This window comes from Peromyscus maniculatus, chromosome 19 (assembly GCF_049852395.1).
Source record: "Peromyscus maniculatus bairdii isolate BWxNUB_F1_BW_parent chromosome 19, HU_Pman_BW_mat_3.1, whole genome shotgun sequence".
Lineage (NCBI taxonomy): Eukaryota > Metazoa > Chordata > Mammalia > Rodentia > Cricetidae > Peromyscus > Peromyscus maniculatus.
The window spans coordinates 30,664,232-30,689,317 of NC_134870.1; the positions used below are offsets into that span (position 1 = coordinate 30,664,232).

Here is a 25,086-nt window from a genome sequence, read left to right on the forward strand (position 1 = left end):
GACCACGATGCTACATACTTGAGCACCACAAGCTCCAGAAAGATGGGTAAGAAGGAGAGCTGTTGGGAGACTTCTTGACCTTCTACTTGGAGCCCGAAGGCTTTGCTTTCCCTGAGCTAGCCTGGGAGAATGAGAATGGATTTTATGCAGCTAACTGCATGAAAATTTCACTGTTGGGAAGAAACCTTTAAAATGTGCCATTTTCAACCTAACCTGCATCTACCATTAGAAGTGTCCCTCTACTAGACATCCTGATTGGCCTGAAGGAGGAACACTGTGCCATGCAACTTAGTCCGAAAAGCAAGGCCACTCCGCCTGTGGACTCTGAGAGAGGGACGTGCTCTCTCCTCAGGGCAAGGCTCTGCAGCACTTGTTCCTAACTCCCACCCCGGCTCTGTCAAACTCTCATGGGGATTCTGAGGAAGGCACCAGGAAAGCAGCACCTCCGAGAAGCCCTTTCTTTCTCTAGAGTCTCCAGAGGGCACTTTGCACACACTGGGTGATCAGTGTGAGCCACTCTGCCATTCCCATCAACCCCGGGGAAGCTCAATACCTGAGCCCTTTCCGAGAGCTCCATATCACCCACTTGCTTTAGATGTGCCTCAGCCACAAGGTTATTCTGTGGGATGGTCTGTATGTCAAATTACATAATAAATAAATAAAACACTGATTAGCCCGTGGCTAGGCAGGAAGTATAGACAGGACTAACAGAGAAGAGAAAAGAAAGAACAAGAAGGCAGAAGGAGTCACTGCCAGCCACCGCCATGACAAGCAGCATGTGAAGACGCCGGTAAGCCACAAGCCACGTGGCAAGGTATAGATTTATAGAAATGGATTAATTTAAGCTATAAGAACAGTTAGCAAGAAGCCTGCCACAGCCATACAGTTTGTAAGCAATATAAGTCTCTGTGTTTACTTGGTTGGGTCTGAGTGGCTGTGGGACTGGCGGGTGACAGAGATTTGTCCTGACTGTGGACAAGGCAGGAAAACTCTAGCTACAAGGTTATTCATCTCTATGTGAATAACACATCTCAGATGAGCTTTGGTCTGCCCGAAGCCGTGGATCTCAACCTTCCTAATGCTGTGACCCTTCGATATAGTTCTTCATGGTGTGGTGATCTCCCCACCGCAACCATAAAATTATTTCTGTTGCTACTTCATCACTATAATTTCGTTACTGTTATGAATCGTAATGTAAATATATGATATTTCTGATGGTCTAAGGCAACCCCTGTGAAGGGGGGTCCTTCGACCTCCAAGGGGTCACGATCCACAGGTTGTGAAACACTGGCCTACAGTGACTGCAGACATGCCACCAAGCCACCCATACCAGAGCAGCTGAGAGCTGGCAGGCCCTGGACAGCTTTGCTCTCCCAGACGCAAAGGGTTGTTCGGATAGCAGAGATGGGCAGGATGCCCCACGGCTGCCCCGGGGCCTTGGCTCTCTTACTCCCAAGATGTAGGGATTGTCTCCTTGACTGGATAGCTGGCAGCTGAGCTCCTACTCTGTGCCTAGCCTCTGTCCTAGGTACTGGGGAGGGACCAGGAATCAAGGCAGACAAGGACTGGTTCCTGCCTGCCAGGCTTTGGTTCTACTAGAATAGGCAAGAACAATGTTTCTAAAATTTGGCAACACAACTACTGCTTGAGGTAAGCGCATAGAGGAGAGACAGGCTGAGACTGGAGTAACGGGAAGCCTCTTGGAGGTAAGGCCCGAGGCTGAGAATAACCAAAACAAGACACTCTGCTATATGAGGAACTCTAAGAAGAGCATTCCAAACCCATGGCACAGTTGCAAAGCCTTGGGCGCAGGAAAGGGCCATCAGAGGAAAAGAAGGGAGTCCACGGGGGCTCAAGGGGCGTCCTCAAGTCCGGCATGGCTCCTCCCTCCCCTCCCAAGTTACTCCATGAATTCACCCTTGCTTAGCCATCTCCAGCGTCTCTCTTTAAATCCAGAGGAGACAGGGATTCCTTCTGTGGCAGACAAGAAACGCTCAAGGAAACTGCATTCGGTTTTCTATAGCGGACTTTGTGACCGGGGACTTATTTCTAGGACATTTGTTACTGGTGAGTTTCCCAGGGAAGGGACTACAGTGCAGAGTAGTCAGGTACCTGGTAGGACCGCAAAGACAAGCCAGGGTCCCGCCCCTAGGTCTGGTGCACTGCCTTTTTTTTTTTAACCTTTTAAACAGACTCCACCTATGTAGCCCATGCTGGTCTTGAACTCTGATCCTCAGCCTCCCAAGTGCTGAGATTACATCACACTTGCTCACAGCTTCTTATATGATGCCGTGGCTAAGACACATTTAGCTTTGTGGCCTTTGCATTTCCCCCACCCAGCAGCTTCTGTCCCTTTTCATACCAGCTTCCTCTTCTGTTGATTGTCACTCTTCTTTGCCCACCTTTGCCCACCATCCCCAGCCCTTGCTGAACAATGGGCTCCCCACATGGGTGGACCAGTTCTTGTTACTGCTGGCAGAGCGGAAGCAGAAGGCAGAGGCTCTGTTCCCCAGGACCTTTGTGTCTTTCCAGTGAGGTCACCTGAAGTATGACCCCTGCCTGGCTGCCTAGTTTATGAATGGGATCTACTGACCACAGACAACTTATCTGCTGTGGTTTGAATGTGAAATGTCCCCCACGGGCTCACATTTGAACCCGTCCCCAGCTGTGCGTGCTGTTTGGAAGGCTGCGGAGTCTTGACGGAGGGAGTAGGTCATCAGAGGTGGGCCGTGAGGTTGTACAGGCTGGCCCTACTTCCTGTCTCTCTTGGCTTCCTGTCTACAGGTACAGTGTGGTCAGCTGTCCTGCCCTCGTACCAGCCATGCCTGCCCTGTCTTGATGGGCTCTATTTCTTACTCTGAAAGCCAAAATAAACCCTCTGGACCTAAGCTGCTTCCTACCAGGCATTTGATCATAGGAAGGAAAAGTAATTGATACACCGTGCCTATTCAGACACTTTGATAGCTACAGCCGAGGGAGTGCCGTGACTGAACTCTGTTCTCTTCCCCCGGGATCCTGCAGCTTTGTGAAGTCGAGGAGCTGACATCCAGCTCCTGGGCTCCTTGCTGCTGCCCCACACCAGCGTCTCTAGCCTTGTTCTGAAGTGAGTCACACCCTCTAAGCCAGCGGTTCTCAACCTGTGGGGTTGCGACCCCTTTGGTGGGTCTGGTGTCAGATGTCCTGCTTAGCAGATATTTACATTACGAATCATAGCAGTAGAAAAATTACAGCTAGGAAGTAGCAATGAAATACTTTTATGGTTTCGGGGGTCTGTATGAGGAACTGTACCAAAGGATCGCAGCATTAGGAAAGTTGAGAACCACCACTAAGCTTTCTGTGGCTTAACAGCTTAAGCACCTGTGATGGCTATTTGTGGCTGGCAAGTTGACCCACTTGGGAAGAGCAAACCGCAAATGAAGAATCGCTGCCATCAGACTGGCCTGTGGGCATGTCTGTGGGGGCATTTTCTCGGCTGCTAAGTGGTCTAGGAGGGCCAGCCCCACTGTGGGCAGTGCCATCCCCTAACAGGTGGTCCTGGGTTTTTATAAGGGAGCTAGCTGAGCAGAGGCAGGGAGCAAGCCAGTCAGCAGCATTCCTCCGTGTTCTTCAGTGTCTGCCTCCAGGTTCCTGCCTTGAGTTCCTGCCTTGGCCTCCCTTGAAGACAGGCTATCTATCACCTGTCATCCCAAATTGTTTTTAGTGTTTACCCACAACAGAGAAGGAATGAGAACAAGATCTAACCTTTAACAGCCGTCTCCTATGCAGACCCTCTTCCCTGTCCTCCAGACACACTGGCCTTGCTTGGCTCCTTAGTGGCCACACTTCCTCATACCATGTGACCTTCTGGAGTCCTCTGTCCTCCTCCACCTCCTCTTGACAGTCTTCCGGATCTCAGCCCAAGCAAGCGTCCCCTCCAGGCAACTTTGCCATGTGCTGTGCAGGTAACTCAGAAGAGACCGATAGCCACACCCCCATCCAAGGCCTCTTGTGCTCAGGGAACTGTGGGTCCCAGCTCTGCTGGAGCTCAGGGTTTGGCTTGCTCCCTGGCCGCAGGAAGTTCCCGCAAGTGAGCTGCATGAACTTGTTGTGGTCATTACTGGCACTCATAAACCCTACCACAGTCCCCACTTCAGTCCTTCCTCCTCCCTCCTCCTCTCCCTCTTCCCCCCTCCCTCCTTCTCTTCAGTCCTACCCTCCTGAGCCTTGGGCCGTTTTGTGCTCTCAAGAGCAACACTTAAGACAACACAAAGGCACGCAGAGTTGAAATTCTCAAATGTTGCTCCAACTTGGCACAGTGTGCGGACCTTCAGCTAGAACATTCCAAGGTCAGGGCCTAGAGGAAGCACTCAGAACATGGCTTCCTATAGGACTTGACTTGGCCAGGGCTGCTGAGGAAAGTCCAGAGAATGGATGGGAGAAACAATAGAAAGGTGTTTTCGGGTTGGCGCCTTCCGAGGGCCGTGAGAGACTCTGCTCCAGACTTCTCTCTCGGGAGGCGGTGTCTCCTCACATTCTTCTGTCTCTGTGTGCAACTTCCCCTTCTTTATAAGGACATCAGTCATTTTAACAACTGCATCATAACTCGGATATCGCCGAGAAGACCCTATTTCTAAATAGGGTCCCATTCTGGGGTTCCAGGGGCTGGGGTGGTTTCAGCATGTGAATTGAACCTATCACTCCTGCTTCCACACACACACCCATTTCCCCACCCTTCCAACTTACTGAGTGCGACAAGGGTAGAGGGGCGTGGGAACATGCCGTCCTCTGGAGAAGTGCCATGTGAGCCTGGGAAAGGTAGGCGAGACAAGAAGGGGAACTAGAAGAGGGCACCCCACCTAAGGTGAGAAAGGAGGCCTGAACCTGCAAACACAGAACAGCCTCTCACTTATGCATTTGGACTCTGCCAATGATGAGTTCAAATCCCGGCTCCATAGCTGCCTGGTGACGGGCCCGTGTCTTGCATTAGTGAGATGTGTGTAGTAAGTAATAGCATCTACTATTAGTGGTGAAGGATTCATGAGAGAACAGCACCATGGGAGCTGGGCCTTGTACACCATACTGTTGTTATACTAGGTCTGTCAGGCAAATCAGTGTGACGAGGAAGAAGCCAGCTGCCACTCAGGCCACACACACACACAACTGTGTTCCCCTTACTGCTAATAAAGAGGGAGGACCCACACTGGGTAGCCAGATCCAAGGCTTTCTAATTATGGCCTGTGATCAAAGGCATAAGAACCATCTTGGCATCACTGAGGAAATGCACAGTCCTGGGTCCCCCGTGAACCACTGAATCCCTTCTGTGCGTAGGAGTTAGAAATCTGACCTCTAAGGATTAAACCTAGGGCCTTGTGCATGCTAGATGGGCCCGCTCAGCTACCCCTCCTTCTTCCTAGTTTTAGTTTTCAGATAGTCTCTTTAAATGCCCAGGCAGGCCTGTACTACTGAGCCCAGCGGGAATGGACCAGAGCACAGTTCCTGGAGGGGCAGAGCTGAGTCATGCCCATGAGTAACCCTCCATATCAACATAGCCTCCTGCAGGGTAGGCATGCCTGTTCACACCTGTTGGTATCACCAGCATTCCTTGACTGAGGTTAGCAAGACCGTCTTGAATGGTTATGAAGACACCCAATCTCTGGGGTAACATATGTAACATATGGATATACTCTTCAGAAAAGGCGAATCTTTCCCTTCACCATAAAGTCATCAGGTTAAGACACTTGGTTTCAGATGATCTATTCTTCCTATCTCTACAACCAAGGTTGGTTACCCTCAGACTTAGCTCAGGCTGCTCTGAACTTAGGCAGAGAGTCCTGGTTCAGCATTCTTTCCATGCCTGAATCTTTTTTTTTTTTGGCCCTATTCCCTGTATTCTCTAGCCCCACCCACTCCCTGGTTCAGGAAGACTGGGGGCCTGTGTAACCTGTCTTGTTTCCAAAGGTCCTGCCACCCAAGGCTGTCAGTGGTGTCCAGTCTTTGGACATTAAGACAGATAATGTCATCTACAAAGTTCACAGTCAAGAACCATATATTGTTACAAAAAGAAAAAAGAATAAAACTCCCCCCCGCCCCCGCAAAACCCTCTTCATAATGTTTTAAGTGAATTTATAATTTTATTTTGAGATGAATTCATGATTATTCTGGAGTGCATGTGGCCAGTCAGCTGCAGACTGGACATGCCTGCATATAAATCTTCAAGTTTGAGACTCTGCCCATGATAAAAAGCTAGGGTCCTGCCATCTCTAAACAGTGGTTCCAAATTCTAGCCTATTCTCTAGGGTCTTCAGATGTCACCTGTTTCTAAATTCCTGTCACCAAGTTCCACCGAACTCTTAGGATGCCTCCCCAGGTAAGAGCACAGACATGTTTGGCAGCCTGACTTGACTCTGCCCCTTGGTAGCTGTGGGACTACCCGTAAATGGCCCCTTCACTGAACCTCAGTCCTGCATCTGTACCAGCCCCTGCTTTGATGGGTTGTTGACAGGCTGAGCCCAGTGTCTGGATACAGAAAGGATGAGAAACACTGTTGACTAGGACAATAGCTGTTCTGTCTCCAGATCTTCACAAATGCAAACAGAGTCCTGTGCCAAAGTAAAAGTGCCAAAGGGTGGCACTTGGGGCACCCCCAGCCTCCTCAGTGCTCAGTAACGCTCCCTGAAAGCTAAGCAGCAGCCTGAGGTTCTTACTCATTTATTCTTGCCCTTAACAAGGTTAGCATTTTATCATCTTTCTTATAAACAAGGGCAAGACACGGCACTAATTAGTAACAGGGTCAGAATTTGGACCAGGGTCAGAATTTGGACCTCAGGCTGCCTTCCTGAAGAATCCATGCATTTAACCACCTTGTCATACCTTTGTGTGTGTGTGTGTGTGTGTGTGTGTGTATTCATTCATGTGTGAGTGCAGGAATGCACTTGCTATGATGTTCATGTAGAGGTCAGAGGTCAACTTCAGGTGCTGTCCTTGCCTTCCACCTTGTCTGAGATCAGGGTCTCTCTTTTCTTATTCCTTGGTGCATATGCAGATTCTCTGGACCTCAAGCTTCTGGTGCTTTTCCTGTTTGTGCTTCTCACCTCACACAGGAGCCCTGAGATTACAGATGTGTGCTGGGTCCAAACTCAGGTCCCTAAGGCATGTGTGGCAGTGACGACCCTCACTGAGCCCTCTCCCCAGCCCTGCATTGCTTTTCCCTGTGATTTAGGAAGGAAAACAGCTGGCATCCCCTCCTCTGCCTCTCCGTCTTCTCTCCCTACAGTCCCGCTCCCCTAGAGCTGGCTCCTGTCCTCTGCCCTGGGTTAACCTGTCATCCCAACCCTTTGCTGTTACCTGTGTACTCTACATCTCCCTTCCCTTCTCGGTCTGGTGGGGCTGGAACCAGTCACCTCTGTTATGGGACACCTTGTTGGTAGTTGACAAAAAACAAAACAAAACAAACAAACAAACAAAAAAACCCTGCCTGATTGTGAATCCTTCCTTAAGGAAAAAGATTTACTCACTTGCAGTCTATGTACAGTGAATAGACGTTAGCTTTATTTAAAGCAGGGTATGTCCCTGGCATGAATGACTATGGATGGACTTCTGTCCTAGCAACTTAAACCAAGGAGAATTGTGTGAGTTAAGCAATGCCTTGGCGACAGGCAGAAGTGGGTGTAGTCTCTGTCCTCCTGGCAGCTGGCACACGGGGTGGCAGGTCCCTGATTAACTTATTCAGACTCCACAGAATGCATGTCTGCAAAAAGGCTGGCTTCAGTATCGCTCCCTGGTTGGATAGCCCTTCACTAGTGTAGGCCGAGTGTTCACCTGCCGTCACTTCTGAAAATAGCATTGGCGTGGTTGGTACCACTCACCTGTGACTCAAACCACTTACCCATGACCTGCTTCCTTAAATCCTTTTAAGAACCAGACAAAGACATGTAAACACACAACTTTTTTCTTACCTAACTTTTCATATATTCCTTTCAGTGTCTCATTAGCAAATCTATGTGTTCATACTTTAAAAGACAGTAACAACAAGGAGAAAGTGTTCCCGAGTCCTCAGCCAGCTGTCCTCGGCAGTCAACTGTTGAACTTGCCTTCCAAGATACAATTTTAAGAGGGGACTTTCCTGGGAAGCCTTCAGTCCTCAATGCAAAGAAAACAAAGGCCGAGGGAGTTTGTGGCTGTGAATCAGAGTCTCCATCAAGCCACACTATTCACACCAAAAACAGTCCTTATGAGGGCAGCCCACTCTTCCTGGATACCCCCCCCCCCAAAGCAAGGCCATTTGTTCTCAGTCGTGTGTGTGTGTGTGTGTGTGTGTGTGTGTGTGTGTGTGTGTGTGTGTTGTGCACTCTCAGGTACACACATGTCCATGTGCATGCGGAGGCCAGAGGCCGACCTCAGCTGTCCCTCCTCAGGAGCTGTCCACCCTATGTTGTGCATGTTTGTGTTCTGGTTCCTCTGCGTGAGCTGGGGTCTCTCGCTGACCTGGAGCTCAGTGAGTAGGCTGCACTGGCTGGACTGGCAAGCCCTAGGGATCTACTACCTGTCTCTACCTCCCTGGCACTGGGCTTTCAAGCATTCACCACTGAACCCAACTGAAAAAGACAACAACAACAAAACCCCCCAAACACACAAAAAAATAGTGACTTCTGGAGATCCAGTTCAGGCCCTCAAGCTTGTATGGCAAGCATTTTGCCAGCTGGGCTATCTTTTCAGCATTTTGCCACAGTGCCAAGTCATGGCAGCAACTGGGGGTGAGGGGAACAGAGCAGCCTGTCTTGGGATGCCTGTCTCCCCCCCACTGCAGCATGAGGAGCTAAAGCCCCATAGATGACATCCCCACAGGAAGGGAAAGCAAAGGTCCTGGTCACCAAAGCGGACAGGAAGGCAGAGAAGGAACAGTGGATGCTAAATGGCCTAGAGAAAGCATGGAGGCTTAAACTCAGCTGAGACACAGGGAACTCTCAGGACTGAGATGGGAGGCAAGGTCTTTGCAGAATGGCCCTTGATTAAATACCTGAAATTCCTACGCGGGCACCCAGAGGTCTGAGAGTCTCAAGACCTTCTGTCCAGGAGCCTCGCACACTTTCGGTACGTACTAGTCCCTACAGGAGCCTAAGGGAGGGATCCCGAGAGGAGCCTGTGGCTATGAAAGAGGATCAGAAGGTAATGAGTGACAAGACAGGGAGCACCAGAGTCCACCCCCATTAAAACCGTCAGCTTTTCTATGAAGCAGCTGATAAGAGCCTAACCTCCCCACAGGTTCTCCAAGGCAGCCGAGTTCCTAGGCTGTTGGGTAGACGGAGCATGACACAGCAAGACAGTGCCAGCCAGACCCACTGTGGTCATAGCTTTCAGCTTCCACAACTCTCCGAGGCGGCATCCAGGGCTTCCGTCAATCAGATGGTCCCCACCCCCCGCCGGTCTTCTTAGGCTGGCGTTGGTGGAACGATGATGATAGGGCAGCCGGGTGTAGGATTACTTTTGCAGTCTCTAACCTGCAAGTGTTATTTTTCCACGTCTGGACTCTCAAGCAGGCCCTTCTTCCAGAGCCAGCTGCACCTCAGTTCAAGCCAGCCATAGGGGAGCCTATTCCATCCACGGGCAGGCACGCTGGCTCCCTGCTAACTGTTTAAAACACTTCTCTGTCTCTCGTTCTTCTCTTCCTACTTTATACACGGTCTAGGACAAACCCAGCCAAAACCAGCTCTGGTTATAACACACACCCCTAATTCTTACCTGAAGGGCGGTCAGGCTGGGGGCTATTCTCACTCCACTTGCTCCCAAGGAGGCTGGGATCCGCTTGGTGGCCTTTGCTCTGGGTGTCACGGTTCCTGTGCCGAAGCTGCCGTTCCAGCCGGCTCTCTGAACCTCAGGATTACTGCAGCTCTGTGTGGGGAGAGGGACGGACGGGCTGTGGCATGCACATCAGGTTGCTGGCCCGCCTCCAGACACTATGCCAGTCCCAGAGGGCTGTGTGGGAAGCAGGGAGGTGGATGGGGGAGCAGAGAGCGCCGGCCTCTAGGTCTGCCTTTGGCCCTTGTTCATCAGCAGAGGGCCCCCCCCCACCTGCAGACCACCACACAGCCCCACCCCACCCCACCGCGTCAGTACCCATGAAGCTCTAAGTGCCCCCTAGCTCTTGACAGTCTGCAGCAGACCTGGGACTGCAGAGATGGCAGACAGTGACAGCAACTACCTTGGGTGTTATTTTAGCATGGTTTGTCTTGGGGCAGAAGCCCGAGCCCAGTGTACTACCGTCTGAGCAGAATCCTGTTTATTTTGAGGCCTCTGTCACCAGGGAAACAACTGGTAGTGTTGAAAGACACTCCTCTAAAAATCAGGCTGCTATGAAAGGGAGCCCTTTTCTGTTTGGTCATCTGTCCCCACACATGGTGTAGGTGTCTGTCTATATGTCTACACAGTTCCCAGAGCCAAGCCCTACCAAGTGCATTCTACGGAACTAGGCAAGGTAGTGGCCACCAGGTTAGAACTAGGGAGGGGCATTGGAGAGTGTCCCCAGCATTCCTCACCATACTTCCCATCTACCCCGGCTAGAGTAGGGGAGTCCTCAGGTGAGCCTGGTTCCTCGTCAGTGGTCATCTTCACACCACAGAGAAGGAAGGAAGGTTGCCATCTGCACCGATAACCCTGGCTTGAAGACTCAGAAGATAGGGATCAGAGAAACCAACTGAAACCATCTGATGAATTGTTTCCGATCACTGGCAACGAGAACCTCCCTTCCACAGGCAGCTCAGCCCTGGAGGCGTGATCGAGCATTCAAGTGTGTGTGGGCTCCAGCCTGCCCATCTGCTGGCTCAGATAGAGAGAGGCCCGTGGACCCGGGGGAACTGGAAATGGACTCCAAGGTCTCTCTCCCTGATCAGTGCGGTCACCCTGGTGCAGTGCGTCCAGTGAGGGCAGGATGGGGGGAGGGGAGAAAACCTCCACCCACCCACCCCCACTTTTTAGATTAATGCAATCTCTAATTGCTGACATACACTGATTTCTGTGCTACAGTAAGTGGTTAGCAATATTATGGTCCAAATCCTGGGAAAAGGATGCTCAGTTCTTTAAGATCCATTTATAATATAGTTCTCTTAATGTTGGCATTTATTTTTTCTTTGCTTTGAAATGTCCCTCATGTTTTGAACACTTATTTGGTCTCCTCCAGCTTGTGGCACTATTTCGAAGGCTAGAGGGTCTTTAAGAAGTGGGCCTGGCTGATGGATTGATGGTCAGTAGGAGCAGGTCTCTGAAGATTGTACCTATCACTGGCTCTGGTCTAGCTCTCTCCACTTCCTGGTCCATACCATGTGGACAGCCACCACTCTGCCCTCCTGGCACCATGCCTTCTCCACCACTGATGGACTGAAATGTCCCTGAAACCATTAGCCACGGGGAACCTTTTCTCGCATAAGTTGTTTCTGTCAGGTACTTTCTTATGGTAACGGAAAAGTTATCAGTGGGGGTGGAGGTCTCTTGGCTGAAAGAACATCCAGGGCCATTCCTGGGCCTTCAGAATGAGGAGTCCTGAGGAGCTCAGCTCCTAGAGCCGAGGCAAGAGGCTCAGACGTCACATGACTCTGACCATAGGTCTCTCTCAAAGGGGATTGGTTCTCAGAGAAGCCCCACAGAGGGACACCATCACATCAGTACCAAACCCAGTCTTCCTGGGAAGAATGGATGAAGTACGGGCTGGCTAGGTCCCCAGCTGGAAGGGAACCAGCTTCCCCCCTCCTCCACCGTATGTGTCACACACAAAACATGGCTGAGGGTGCCACGCACATCTGCCCTCCAGCACAGTGCTGTGTATGTGCATGGCCCCGTCAATGCCCTTATTCAGGAGAATGGGTTACATGTTGAAGTCCAAAGTTTTGGGTGTGAAAAATACACCCTTGAGATTCATTCAGAGGAGGGCAGGTGTTTCTTGTTCCCTCAATTCTTGACGGAAGTGACAGTGTGTATATTTTGGATGCTACACTTTGATTCCGCAACACGAACGAGCGTTCAAACCAGAAGGTGTTTATGGTGGTTTGAATGGCATGTCCCCCATAGTCCCTGGCATTTGGATGCTTGGTCCCCAGTTGGTGGCGCTGTTTGGACAGGCTTAGGAGATGTGGCCTTGCTGGAGGAAGGATGTCACTGAGGGTGGGCTTTGAGGTTTCAAAAGCCACGCACCATTCCCGGTTGTCTTGCTCTGTGCTTCCTGCTTGAGGTTTCAGATGGGAGTGCTCAGCCTGCTGCCCCAGCCGCTGCCATGATGGTGATGGGCTCTCATCCCTCAGTAAGCCTGAATAGCCTCTTCCTTTTATAAGTTGCCTTGGACATGGTGATTTATCACAGCAATAGAAAAATAATACAGTATCCGTGGAGCATGTGTGTGTCTGAAAAGGAGCAGGTCAGCATGCCGGTGGATCTGAGAACTGTCCAGCTATGGAAACAAAATCACCTAGTAGAAGATCTTTTGTAATATTGGAATGATGTGCTCCAAGACCCTTTCTGAACAAAAGACAGAGACCCAGCGTCCCATCCAGAGTCACACCCCCACCTAGTCACCATGTGACTAAACCTCCCCCTCCCTCGCTCAGCACAATACTCATTAACCTGAGCACACTGTGTTCTTGGCCACTCCTGGACAACTCAGCTCTTCCAGGCTCAGACTCCTTCTTTCCTAAGGACCTCGATGAGATTTCCAACTCACATATCCCTGCAAACTCTAGAGCACCATGACAGTCAAGTGTATCCAAGCACGTGCTGGCATGCTCAACTCGAAGGTACAAGTGTAAGCTGTTGCTTTATTTCACTGCTCCACTGTATCCAGTTGTGAGCACTATCACACCCCTCCACACCCCTCCACCTTTTAGGTCAATGCAATCCCTAATTGCTGTTATATTCTAATTTCTGTGCTATAGTAAGTGTTTAGCAATATTATGGTCCAATTCCTGGGAAATAGATCCTCAGTTCTTTAAGGTATGTTTATGATATAGTTCTCTTAATGTGGCATTTAATTTTATTTTTACTTTAACATTCCTCAATTTATGTATTTACTGCAACATGTGTAAAGGATCTATACCTGTCTTGGAAATAATATGCGCAGGGTTTTTAAAATCCTGAATGATGACAACGGATGCCTCTTGGCCCAACTATTATCTGGAGTGGGAAGAGACTGTGAGATTATCTAGGAGGAAAGTCTGGCCCTAGAATAGACCTGGGCCCTGAACCAGGAAATAGTCTGTGGAAAAAATAGACGTCAAAGCCACTTATTAAGCACCCATGAATCTGTAGGTCCTTCTGTGTGTGATAGAAATCATATCTTCTCTCGAACTTCCTAGGCCACTTAAAAACCCTCTTCTGTCACAGGAAGACCTTTTACAGAACCCATATACCACTGCAGAGGCATGGCCCGAGGAAGACAGAAAACAGCAGATCTTTGAGGACAGACCAAATCCTGGTAAGGTTATTCACAGAAGTGCAGGCTTGCCCGGAGTTATCTGAGACTGAAGTGCTGGGGCTGTTAACGGGGGTGGGTGGGGTGGGGAGTGGGGGTGGTGGTGGTGGTGACATCTTCCTTCTGAATCTTAAGAGCCAGACTTGGCCAGCACACAGGCAGCTGCTGTTACAGAAAGTGACTCCAAACCTCTTAGGAGAGCTCTGGAACAGTGGTTCTCAATGAGGCAGGGGCCAGGCACCCCCCTTCTGTGAGCCACTGATGCTGCCACCCTTTAATACAGCTCCACATGTTGAGGTGAACCCCCCCAACCATAAAATTACTTTTGTTACTAATTCATAACTGTGATTTTGTTACTGTTAGGAGTCATACTATAAATATCTGTGTTTTCTGATGGTCTTAGGCGACCCCTGTGAAAGGGTCGTTTGATCCCCAGAGGGGTTGCAGCCCACAGGTTGAGAACCACTGCTTTAGAAGGTGCATAAAAGCAGAGGACGGCATTTCTTCCTTCTTTTTGTTTTTCCTCAGCTGATGTCCTGGTCAGTGCTTCTGAGCAGCAGACGTGGACCCCTCACTCTTGAGCTTGGGTGACACGAAGGACGCTCAGCATCCCAGGTTGGCAAGGTTTAGAAGACTGCCAGGACATACACTCCCTTCCTCTTCAGGCAGAACAGCCGCCCTGGCATCTTGACCTTGACTCTGGCGGCTGACATTTCAGATTTGCATCGGCCTTTCTCCCTCATTCATCCTGGTCGGACGAGAGATGCCGCCCGGGGAGACTCTGTCACGCTCGTGGCATTTTCTTCCTAATCTCGTTTTGACCTTGTTCGGGGCCCAACAAATCCTAATCAGCTGACGGGCAAAATCAGATGCCGACTGCCACTCTGCCGCAGAGCATTTCCGCCTGTTTATGTCCAATTGGGGCCGTTAAACAAGGGCATCCTGGCCACCTGGTGAGTCAGCTGCCAATTGGACTGGGAAGCACAGCAGACAGACTCAAGAAATTGCATTAGTTACCCGAGGCGACCTCAAGGACAAACACATCAGCAAAGCTGGAGGACAGACATTGGGAACAGTGGCTCACAGAAAGGGGTGCCTGGCCCTGCCTCACTGTCACCCAAAAACATTAGCCGATTTTTTTTTCAGCAGCTATAGGCAGGACACTCTGGAAAGGGTCCCTCCCACAGGAAGTGGGCTGCTTCAACTCCGATAGGACACCCCCACCACCACCACCACCACCACCACCACCACCACCACTACCACCACCACCACCAAAACCACATACACATGCACACCGATTCTTCTAGTTCCTTTTTTCTTTTTTTTTTTGGAGACAAGGTCTTGTGTATCCCAGGCTGGCCTCAAACTCTCATGTAAGCTAAGAATGATCTTGAACTCCTGCCTAGACCTTCCAAGTGCTGGGATTACAAAAGCGTGAGCTATCACATCCAGTTTAGATGGTGCCGGGGAATCCATCCTAGGGCCTTTAACATGCTTTGAGACAAAATTCCTCTCATTAGTCTGGGGTGGCTTTGAACTCAATGCAGTCTAGACAGTCTTTCTGCCTTGTCCTCCCAACTAGCCAAGAATTACAGGCCTGTGCTGCCAAATCCAGCCTATGTGATTACACGTGATGTGTAAAAGCTCTTGTTGGGAGCCTCACTGACTCTGCCCTCCCTGAAGATGGCCAGGTGTGTGGGATGGGCTCTCTCAGGAAGAAGATGACTTTATGCCCATGGATATGATTGTACTTAACAAACAGCTTACTGTGTGTTTGCAGGGCTCTTTGGTTTTTTGTTTACTAACAGACCTCTGTCTGGGCTGTGGGGTCTTGTAGAGGCCTGACATCTCAGCAGTCTGGAGGTGGAAGCAGAAGACAGGGAGTTCAAGGCTAGCCTGGGCTACAGAATGAGATTTGGGGACGTTGGTCTAGTTCATTCAAGCATCAGTATTTCTTTCTGGGATTATTGATTTCAGTAATTTCCCTTTTACTTGTCTTCCTGTTTCTTTCCTTCAGCCCCATGGGCCAGTCCAGAAGAATCTTGCTAAAAGGTAAGTCAGATTGCGTCTCTCTTTGTTCAGAACTGTCTGGTACCCTCCTTGGCACCAAGAGCAAAGCCAAGCTCACGAGTCTCACTGCGGCTCTCAGCTCACCCCATGCACACCTCTCTACTCCTGGTGTTATTTGCACGTTGCTCATCACATAATGCCAAGCCTGCCCAGAGGCACCCAGCACTTTCTTTGTAATGGTGGTACTGTTTGCCATTTGTTTTTTCTGTATTGGACTTAAACCTTCTCAAAGTCTTTGCAATAGAAAAAAAAAAAATCCAAGTTTTGTCAGCTAATGTGGTTTATCAACTCCATTAACCTGACAGCCAGGGATGAGAACCCTTCTGTTTTAGGGGTCCAAGGAGGAGCCCATGCAAGCCACTGATGTTCTTGGCACACTGAGAACCAAACCTGGCATGGCTGTCTCACCAGGGGTGCTAAATGTGGCTAGAGCAGCCAGGCTGGGCTGCTGGCTGCCAGGCAGCCTTGGTGCTCATAGCCCTGCACTCTGGCCCATAGGGGGCTGTGAAATCTAAACAGTCTCAAGGCCCTTGAAAATCTGACAAAAGTATGACCCCCTTCCCCAGAAGAGCAAGTGTGTTTACTCACGCACACCTTTTTATATTTCATTTCAGAAACAAGAGGCCCCAAGTCCAGTTTAGTCCCAAGGTAAGAACACCTGGTTTGGTAACTGTCTTACTATTTGGCAAAGCAAACGAACCTATCTGGACCCCCAGTCTACTATTTAAATGAACCAGAGGCTTAAATGTAAAAGATGGTAGACCTGAGGGGAACATCCCAGGTAAGCACTACAGTAACACATTAGTGAGATGAATTGACAGACAGTGAATGTTTACAGAGGCTTTTCCCCTTAGCATAATAGGATCTGAAATCCAGGAGGAAAGAAAAGCATGCAAACAACACAGCCTTTAACTGGACCTGTGCAGGGAAGCGGGGCAAGCCCCTGGACCCCCTCTCTTCCATCTGTGATCTTCTCATTGGTCTGTGCCCACACTTTGTGGGAGAGACCTGAGCTTACAGCTCACAGTAAGACGGTACCTTCAACCAACCCCTGTCACTGGGTTAAGATCCCACTGAATTTCTGTGCTGGCTGGTTTTGGTTTTTTAGTTGTTTTGTTTTTCAACTTGACACAAGCTAGAGTTTTCTGGGAAAAAGAACCTCAGTTGAGAAAATGTATCCGTTCAGGATGCTTGTTGGCAATGCAGCAGAACTTTTTTTTTTTTTTTTTTTTTTTAGTTAATGATTGGTGTGGGTGATGCCACCTCTGAGCAGGCGGCCCTGGGTTGTTTTAGAAGGCAGTCCCGGCAAGCCACAGAGAGAAATCCAGTAGCAGAATTCCTCCATGGTTTCTGCTCCGGTTCCTGCCCTGACTTCCCTCAGTGATGGACTGTGATGTGAAACTGTAAGCCGACGTAAACCTTTTCCTCCCCCAGGTGCTTTTGGTCATGGTGTTTTCTCGTAGAAATGGAAACCCTAACTAAAACCATTTCTTTACAGTTTTATTCAGATATAACTCATATGAACTACGGATCACGTGTCCAACATAGTGGTCTCAGTGCATTCTCGAATCTATGGAGCTGTAAGTACGGTCACTTTAGAATATTTTTTGTCACTTCAGAAGAAGCTCTGTGCCTCTGAGTGGTCAGCTGACATTTCCCCCTCCTGCCAGGTCTAGACATCCATAGATCTACTTTCTGTCTTAAAGACTCCCTGTCCTGGCCATTTTGTATAAGTATAATCATTCAGTAAGTAGGATTTCCCCCTTAGCATAGTATCTTCAGTTTTCAATCATATTGTAGTGTGCATAAAAATTTATTTCTAAATTTCACCATTGAATGTTTCATTGTATAGATACACCACATTTTTATCCCATCCATCAGCTGATAAATATTTAGGGCTATATATCACAAATAATATAATAATAGAAAACTATGAAGATATGCAGTGTTTTTAAAATGTTTAGTGTGTGTGTGTGTGTGTGTGTGTGTGTGTGTGTGTGTGTGTGTGTATGCCTGAGTATGTGTATGTGCACCACATACATGTAGGTGCAGAAGACAGCTTCTAATCCCACTGAGCTATAGTTACAGATAGCTGATATAGATGCTGGGAACTGAACCCAGGACCTCTGCAAGAGCAGCAAGTTCTCTTAACCACTGAGCCATCTCTCCAGCCTGCAGAGGTCTTTCTCTTCAGTATTAACCTAAAGAATTCAGATGCTCAGAGGAGTGGCGCTCAAAGCACGCACTGTTGTATAAGCATGTACTGTGTACATGTATGTGTGTATATGTGCCCCTGCATTATAATCTTATGAAGAAGCAGGCCAGCTTGGATACAAAATCCCTCAGAGTGCTTCCATTCCATTGGAACCTTTTGGGTGATCCTGGGACTTGCCTCAGTCTCAGTGTCCAAGGGGAGTTATGTCGTCCCTAGAAGGAAGGTGGCAATATTCTTGTGACCCTCCCAGGGCAATGTGGAGATAAATGACAGAAGTCAAATGGACTCTACTCTTTGGAAGGTCAAGTCCATATGAATAGACTAGTGTGTGCTCCTAGATGGAGGGTTTTGTCGGCACCCAAGCAACCTACTTCAGCTCAGAAGTCTATCCATAGCTTGTGACTTGAGAGCATGGATGGTATAATTAGTCATCATTTACTCAAGATGTGGTTTCCCTTGAGATTAGAATATGGTCACCTCTTAAATCCTGGAGACGATCCCCTAGAGAAAAGCCTAGCCTTTTTCTGCTTGGCCATGCTGGGCAAGGTAGGGGCAGGAGAAAGGGTGGGGTCACATCTAGCGATCCGTGCCCAGAGGGGCAAGCTTGAGTTCTAAAGCCTCTCTTCTAACTAGTTCTTGGGGTGATCACCCTGGCCACCTTCACTGTGAAGCACCTTGTTCTCCACAGAGCCCCAGAGTACCTCCCTTCATGAAGTCCATGATCCCTTGACCTTCTGAAAGGGGTCAAATCCAATAAGGCCTCCTGCAGAGGTGTCCGGTGACAGGGAGGTGTCTGAAACATCTGGGAGCCCTACACGTTCTGCCAGCCTCCTTGGGTCTCTTGGGCTTTAAAAGCAGGCACCAGGAGATGCCATTGAGAGGCGTCTGCACGTTAAATGGAACAGGAAATGAGATGGTAGGCATGCCTGGGGTACACCCCAACATCACCACTTACTGGCTACATGACCGAGGGCATGTACCTCCCCACCTGAAATGGTGTAGTAGCAGGGCATGCCTGGTGGCTGGATTTACTGGGAAGACTACATGGGATGGTGCTGTAGGGTCTCTCTCCATATGCATTCTGAGCTCCACCAAAACTTGCTGGAGTTATATTACCTTTAAAGTCAGAATTGAGGCCCATGAGCAGGCTAATTTCCTGTTGGTCAATTAGTTGAACTCACTTAATTGGACCCCAGTTATGTGTCAGATTCTACAAAGTGGGCTGGGAAAAAAACTTACCTTTTCCCACAAGGGTGCAAAATTCAGGTGGGAAAGAAACTAAGAATTAGGAAGTTTTTATTTGTTTGTTTTGAGACAGGGTTTCTCTGTGTGTAGCCCTGGCTGTCCTGGAACTCATTCTATAAACCAAGCTGACCTTGAACTCAGAGATCTGCCTGCCTCTGCCTCCCAAGTGCTGGGATTAAAGGCATGCACCACCATGTCCAGCTTCTCATGGAGTTCTTAAAGAATATGTAAACAAATAACAGTCCTGACAATGTCATTCGGGTTCAGAGAAGAGAGATGGCCGAAGTGTCTGGAAGGGCTGGACAAGGCCACAGGGGAAGCAGTACTCTGAGGCTGGCAGTCGCAAGGCAAGATGACTTCAATCAGTAGAGTGAAGGGATCTGGGAGGAGGGGAGTGGAGGGGAGCACCAGGTGTGACCCAGACAGTGAGTCAGGACGTGGGACCACTCTAGACCTGAGCCGGAATCAGCTTTCTGATGTTAGCACCTTCCTCACTGCCAGGGGTCTCTGGGGATGACAAGCCAGGCATCTTTTAGTGACCTGTTCTCCCAATAGTTAGTCTTCCTCTGAAACTTCTTATCAATAACACAGATGAGCGAAAGAGGGAGACCGAAGTTGCCGTCACTGAAAGAGCCATACACCAGCTGTCTTCTCTGGGGGGAAACATTTTGATTGCCTTTGGGGAACCACCCTCACGGCTGTCAATCAAGGTGTGTTGGAGAAGCTGACCCCCCCCCTGCCCCATGGCAGCGATAGAAGATAGAAGCACTCCTTTCCACATTGGTCCTGTGAGGTGCAGGTCTAAGACCAGCTGGAGCGTATGTCAGCGGGATGTCGGCTGAGTTGCTGGCAGCCACACTGCCACCATCACAGCGAGTCCTTCTGGGAACAGAACATGACAGGGAGCCAAAGGCAAAGGATGGAGAGAGAAGGATTCAGGATACCATCACCTTCCCACCTGGAGCCACCATACCAAAGCCGTGGCTTTCAACAGGAGGGAAGAATATACAATCGTTCTGCCTAAGTCTCTTCACTCTTGGTTTAGACTGTGATCGTTAAAGAATCCAGATTCGTGTAAGTAGACGGCTCCTGTCAGGGTTTTGTTGATATCTTCTTAGCAAGGATATATGCAAGCCATTGCCCAGGGTGTCTGTGGTAACAGAACCCACATGCTGGGCATAGTGGCCCCTGTGCACATCCTCAAATGGGCATATATCCATGTGGTATGGCTCAGGGATACAGAAGGCTAGACCAAGATGCAAACACTCTTCTCCTTCTCCCTACTCTACTTATCCTGTAACTCTCCCCAAGTTCTTTATTTCATTCCCCCTTTTCTTAAAGTAAGGAGTTATTGAGTCTATTAAGTCTATTTTGCAGGACCCTGGAACACCAGGGAGGAGCAAGAAACGGAAGCTTTGCAAGCCTTGGTTTTGTTTTTTGTTTTCCTTTTTGCCCATTAAGGGAAGATCAGCTGCGTTTCTTTGATTTCCTGTTCTGTGCTGTGTGTTTTAGAGAGCATTAACTTTATGGTGATGGGATTTGGGCCGTCTACAATTTCCTGGTAACCTCTTCTTGGATCTAAGCAGAGATAATTCACTGGGTAGGAATCATTTCCTGCTTCCCGGCTAAGAACTAGTCCCACATAGTTCTTTCTGGGGTGGGGGTGGGGGGCGGGGGTGGGGGGAGGCATGAATTTGCCTCTGAATGAGAGGCAGGAATCTTTGCAGACTCCAGCCTGTCTTTGACCCAGATCCAGATTTGGGAGCGCGCGCGCGCGCGCGCGCGCGCGCGCGCGTGTGTGTGTGTGTGTGTGTGTGTGTGTGTGTGTGTGTGTCTGGTGGGGAGGGTGAGGAAGGAACAAGTGGGAGGCGAGGAGCAGGAGACAGGCACTCACCTCTGTCTCTGTTGTGGGAGCCTTTCCTTCTGGGGTGGTAGCAGCCGCTGAGATCACACTGGGCTCCCAGGATGCTGTGAGCAGGCTGCTGAGAAAGGGAGTTTCCATTCACCAGGAGAAGGGAGTGTCCATCCAGAAAAGGAGGCCGGCGATGCCTTTATCCCCGGGAGGCTGTTGTCCTCTCCTCTGCTCTCTCTGGTGTGAATGGAGCCAAGGGGACCCCCAAGGGAAAGGCTGGGTGAAACCACACACCCCACTGGCCACTTAACAGGTGGCTTCCTGGCCTGGGGACCCTGGGAGGAAGGCAGCAGAAAGGGGTCTCAGGGCCCCCCTCTCCAGCCCCTGAAAGGCTGGCTGGTACTAGTATGCCTACAGAAGGCCAAGGCCAAGAGCCCATGCACTTGTATTTCGCCTCTCATGTGATTTATTTTTGGACTAGACACACAGGCTATTTGGGGGCTGGACAACTGCCAGGTGAAAGGACAAGTATGTTGGCCAAGTTGTGTCTATGCCCTGCTCTGAACTCGGCCTTGTCCCTTCCCCCATACGAGATAGAGGGGTGGGGGTCTTGCCCTGAGCGGCTTTGGCAACTCCCCATGCTTTTCCGACTGGTTTGATCGATGCCCTTTGAAATGTCACCGAGCATGCATTGCAAAGGAAACTGTCTCCACTTCTGCACGTGGGCCAGGCAGGTTCTGAGGCTGGTGGTCGTGTCACAGCCGTACATACTAGTTCAAGCTAGGAGACCCTCTATTCAACGCAGGGGCGGGGCCCGAGACCAGAAGGCATTGTGTAAACCGTGTGGGAAAGCCAGGCTCGGGTTCTAGGTGCTCCGTGCTGGCAGTTCCTGCTTCCCACACCTGTGGAACATGACATTGAAGCGGGTTGATTTCTCACCTCCCATTCTCTTCACTGATCAGGAATGGAGAGTTGAGGCGGCGGCGGCGGCGCTTGAGGCAGCGGCGGCGCTTGAGCTGATGGTGTGGGACTTAACCTCATCGCCTTCGCTGTCATGGATGGCTCTCACTCCTGGGCTCCTTCTGAATGCCATCTCCCCCCCGTTCCAGCCCCTTTGATCCTCAAGGCAGCCAACCCTTTCCTCTGTGTGACAGCCAGGGAAGCTGAGCTTTGGAAAGTTCGAACCTTACCTTCAGGAAGGTTGAGGTGCAGGCTCCAGACTGTCTGCCTCCAGAGCTGGCGCTGGCGGTTTTTTTTTGACCACTTTGCTATGCTGTCTTCTCAAGTAGAAACGGTTGAGAATTTGTTGCCCTTTTCTTTTCAGAACGGGAAAACAAGACACTCAGGTGTGAATCGAACCTTCAATTTCATTCCCAAATTCAGTTCTTGAAGAGGAGAGAGAATAGCCTTTTTTGTGTGTTAACTGTCCCAGGCTGAGTCTAGGTACAGGATGGAATCTCTGGTCTCCCTTGTCCTTGGAGACATTTCCCTATGAGTAATTCACTGTGCAAATATTAGAGCGAGCTGGATTGAGCTGCCCAGGCTGGCCTCCCAACCAACCTGAGCCCAAGTGCCCAGACTCTTGGGGAAGGGCCAGAGGTAGCGCTCAACTGCTTGTCCAACGCTGCCCTCTGCAGGCTGTTGTCTTGCATTACACCAGGGTGGCCGTCTACCAGCTAGCTCAAGAATGAGTTTTTAGAATCTTTTTCCAGGTCCTCCAAAAAAAAAAATTACTTTGTCTGGGAACGTGTCTGTGCTGATAATAATTCTTCTCCACTTGTATAAAAGCCGAGAATACACATCACCATTTCAAATCTGAGTAAGGTGTCTTCACCCAAAATGAAAAAAAAAAAAAATCCCTAGGTTCCCTAATGTCCCAGAATCTTCCTTTAACGATTTAACTCAACTTTCTTTAACGATAAGTTAAGCATTTCCTCATTGAACAAACTTTTCCCCATAAGTTAGCTATTGAGTGATAGAACTGCAGAAAAAATTAAAGAGGATATTAGAACCCCCCCCCCCCCGTGTGTGTGTGTGTGTGTGTGTGTGTGTGTGTGTGTGTGTGTGTGTGATGCGTACACCTGTCTTATGGGCATGTCAGGTGTCTTCTTCTATTGTTCTCTACCTTAGTTTTGGAGATGGGTCCCTTGCTCAACCTTGAGCTAGTGAATTCAGCTAGGCTGTCTGGCCCGAGAGTCCCCCAGGACCCTCCCGCCTCTGCCTCTCAGTGCTAGGACGACAAGCTTGCCCCACAATGCCAAACTCTTCAGCACATGCTTAGCATGCAAAGTGGGGTCCTCTGGCTGCTGCCGCAAGTGTGTTCGTTGCCCACTGAGCCATCTCTCCCTGGTCCCAGAAGAATCGGAATTCTTAAAGAATGTTGTCCCAGCATGCGTTTCAATTCCAGTATTTATGATGTGCTGCAAGTTATCATTGTCAAGCCATAAGAACCTAACTGTGAACATTGACACAGCATTTTTCTAGAATTGTGTGTGTGAAAAAGAATGAGAGGTTTGACTTTTCCTGGGACTGTAACACTTTCGTGTGTTGCTGTCCTGGGAAGTAAACCTGGAGCGACACCCACACTAGGCGAGCGCTCCACCACTGACCTCTATCCCTAGCTGTTTATTTTTTTACTTTGTATTTTGAGCCTGGGTCTTGCTATGTTGCCCAGACTAGACTTGAACTCACTTGTAGCCTACCTAGACCTTGAACTTGTGGGGTTTAGAACCCTTTTAGTAATTTTTTTTTGAGAATTTGTACATGTATATAAGGTATTTTGATCAAAGTCACCTCCTATTACCTTTTCTTGTCCCGTTCTCCTCTTACCTTTTCTTCCTAATTAGCCACCTTTCTATTTTGATGATGGTGTGTGTGTGTGTGTGTGTGTGTGTGTGTGTGTGTGTGTTCACGACTAAGTTTAGTTATGCTTAGTTACGTGAGTATGGGTGAGAAATTATAAGATCTTGAGCAACTTGCCATTAGCCATACTACTGAAGAACCCGCCCTCCTCCGGTAAGCATTAACTACTAATCATTCCTCAGGGGAAGGTGGAGATTCAATGGGCCCCTCCCCATGCCTGCCACAGTGCTGTCAGGCCCAATCTTGTGCATGTCTAATACAGGTAACTACAGCTGCTGCTGCTTCATGAGTATACTATCCGTGTCACAGTGCAAAGAATTCTTTCTTCAGCGCCTCTCCCGGTCTTCTGGCTTTTACATTCTTTCCGCCTCCTCTTCTGCCACATTCTTTGAGCCTTGAAGTGGTTGATATAGATATCCCTTAACATATCCAGAAACAGAGCAAAAATTCATCGAAGATTGCTGCTCACCAGGGCTGGCTGTTGCGGCCTGATAGCAGGTCATGATCCATTCACCTGGCATCTACCATCTGTCAGGCCTTTAGATACCAAATGTAAAAACAGTGAGCAAAATCCAACTTGTTACATGCTGACTTCTTGCCGCGGCTACCTCTAGGACACTGAATGAAGGAAGCAGCTTAATAATTACTCAAATGAGCCGCAAGGATTCAGCTTGGTTAAGGACAAGCAACACTGGTGTTTAATGAGGCAAGAATGCACAATGGACGTTGACCCTGGGAGCCAGCTTCGTTCACGGCGAAGTGAGGGAAGGTGGCTGGCCCTGGAGACATCTGAACTAAGAATAACGTTCCAAGAATCTGGACAAAATGAAGTTCAGGAAAGGGGCTTCTAGACAGTTCAGAGAAAGAAAGAGGCTGTCCTGTTTGGTTTCTGGTTTGCTGTGCTAAAACACCGATGAAGCTTTTTGCATGGGCACATGCTTTTGGAGAAATTCTCACCAAATTCCTAATCACAGCTACCTCTAGAGGGCACGAGAATCAAGCAAAACTAGCTGGGCCACTGGTGGTGGCTTTCTACCTAACCCTCCCCTCTCACCGGAGTGGAGTCTCCAAATGCACTCTCTCCATCACTGCTAAAATTCAAGCATCTCCAACCTTCTCCAACCTTCAGCTTCCAGGACAACACCCCCTGCTTATTGCTAAAGGGAAGATCCTTCAAATTCACCTGCAACCAGAGCTGGGCAGTGGTAGCGTACACCTTTAATCCTGGCACTCAAGAGACAGAGGCAGGTGGACCCCTGTGAGCCTGAGACCAGCCTGGTCTTCAAACTGAGTTCCAGGACAGCCAGGGCTACACAGAGGGACCCTGTCTTAAAAAACCACAAATAAATAAATAAATAAATATCACCTGCAACATACTTCATAAGCTCTTCCTGGGGTCTGCTTTCCCTGCCC

General features: G+C 49.4%; 2 protein-coding genes across 5 annotated transcripts in view; one reads left to right on the plus strand and one right to left on the minus strand.

The window, feature by feature from the left end:
- The window catches only part of Fgf1 (fibroblast growth factor 1), a 98,040-nt gene extending 76,814 nt beyond the window's left edge, over positions 1-21,226 (minus strand). Inside the window, exons 1-2 of one of the 3 annotated variants that reach the window (XM_042263970.2) lie at positions 20,854-21,226; positions 9,718-9,867 (exon numbers count right to left, since the gene is read on the minus strand). The gene's annotated coding sequence lies outside the window, so the exon portion shown is untranslated. Of the gene's footprint in view, positions 1-9,717; positions 9,868-10,177; positions 10,196-20,853 lie in introns of those variants that run through there. The other 2 variants (XM_006976922.4, XM_042263969.2) reach the window with 2 other exon arrangements.
- Positions 1-25,086, plus strand: part of LOC107401216 (uncharacterized) — a 385,225-nt gene that overhangs the window by 327,000 nt on the left and 33,139 nt on the right. The window contains exons 6-9 of one of the 2 annotated variants that reach the window (XM_042263968.2): positions 13,342-13,432; positions 15,447-15,481; positions 16,114-16,147; positions 16,998-17,260. In XM_042263968.2, the coding sequence (XP_042119902.2) occupies positions 13,342-13,432; positions 15,447-15,481; positions 16,114-16,147; positions 16,998-17,138 (301 nt within the window). In that variant the 3' untranslated portion in view covers positions 17,139-17,260. Of the gene's footprint in view, positions 1-13,341; positions 13,433-15,446; positions 15,482-16,113; positions 16,148-16,997; positions 17,261-25,086 lie in introns of those variants that run through there. The other variant, XM_076555095.1, reaches the window with a different exon arrangement.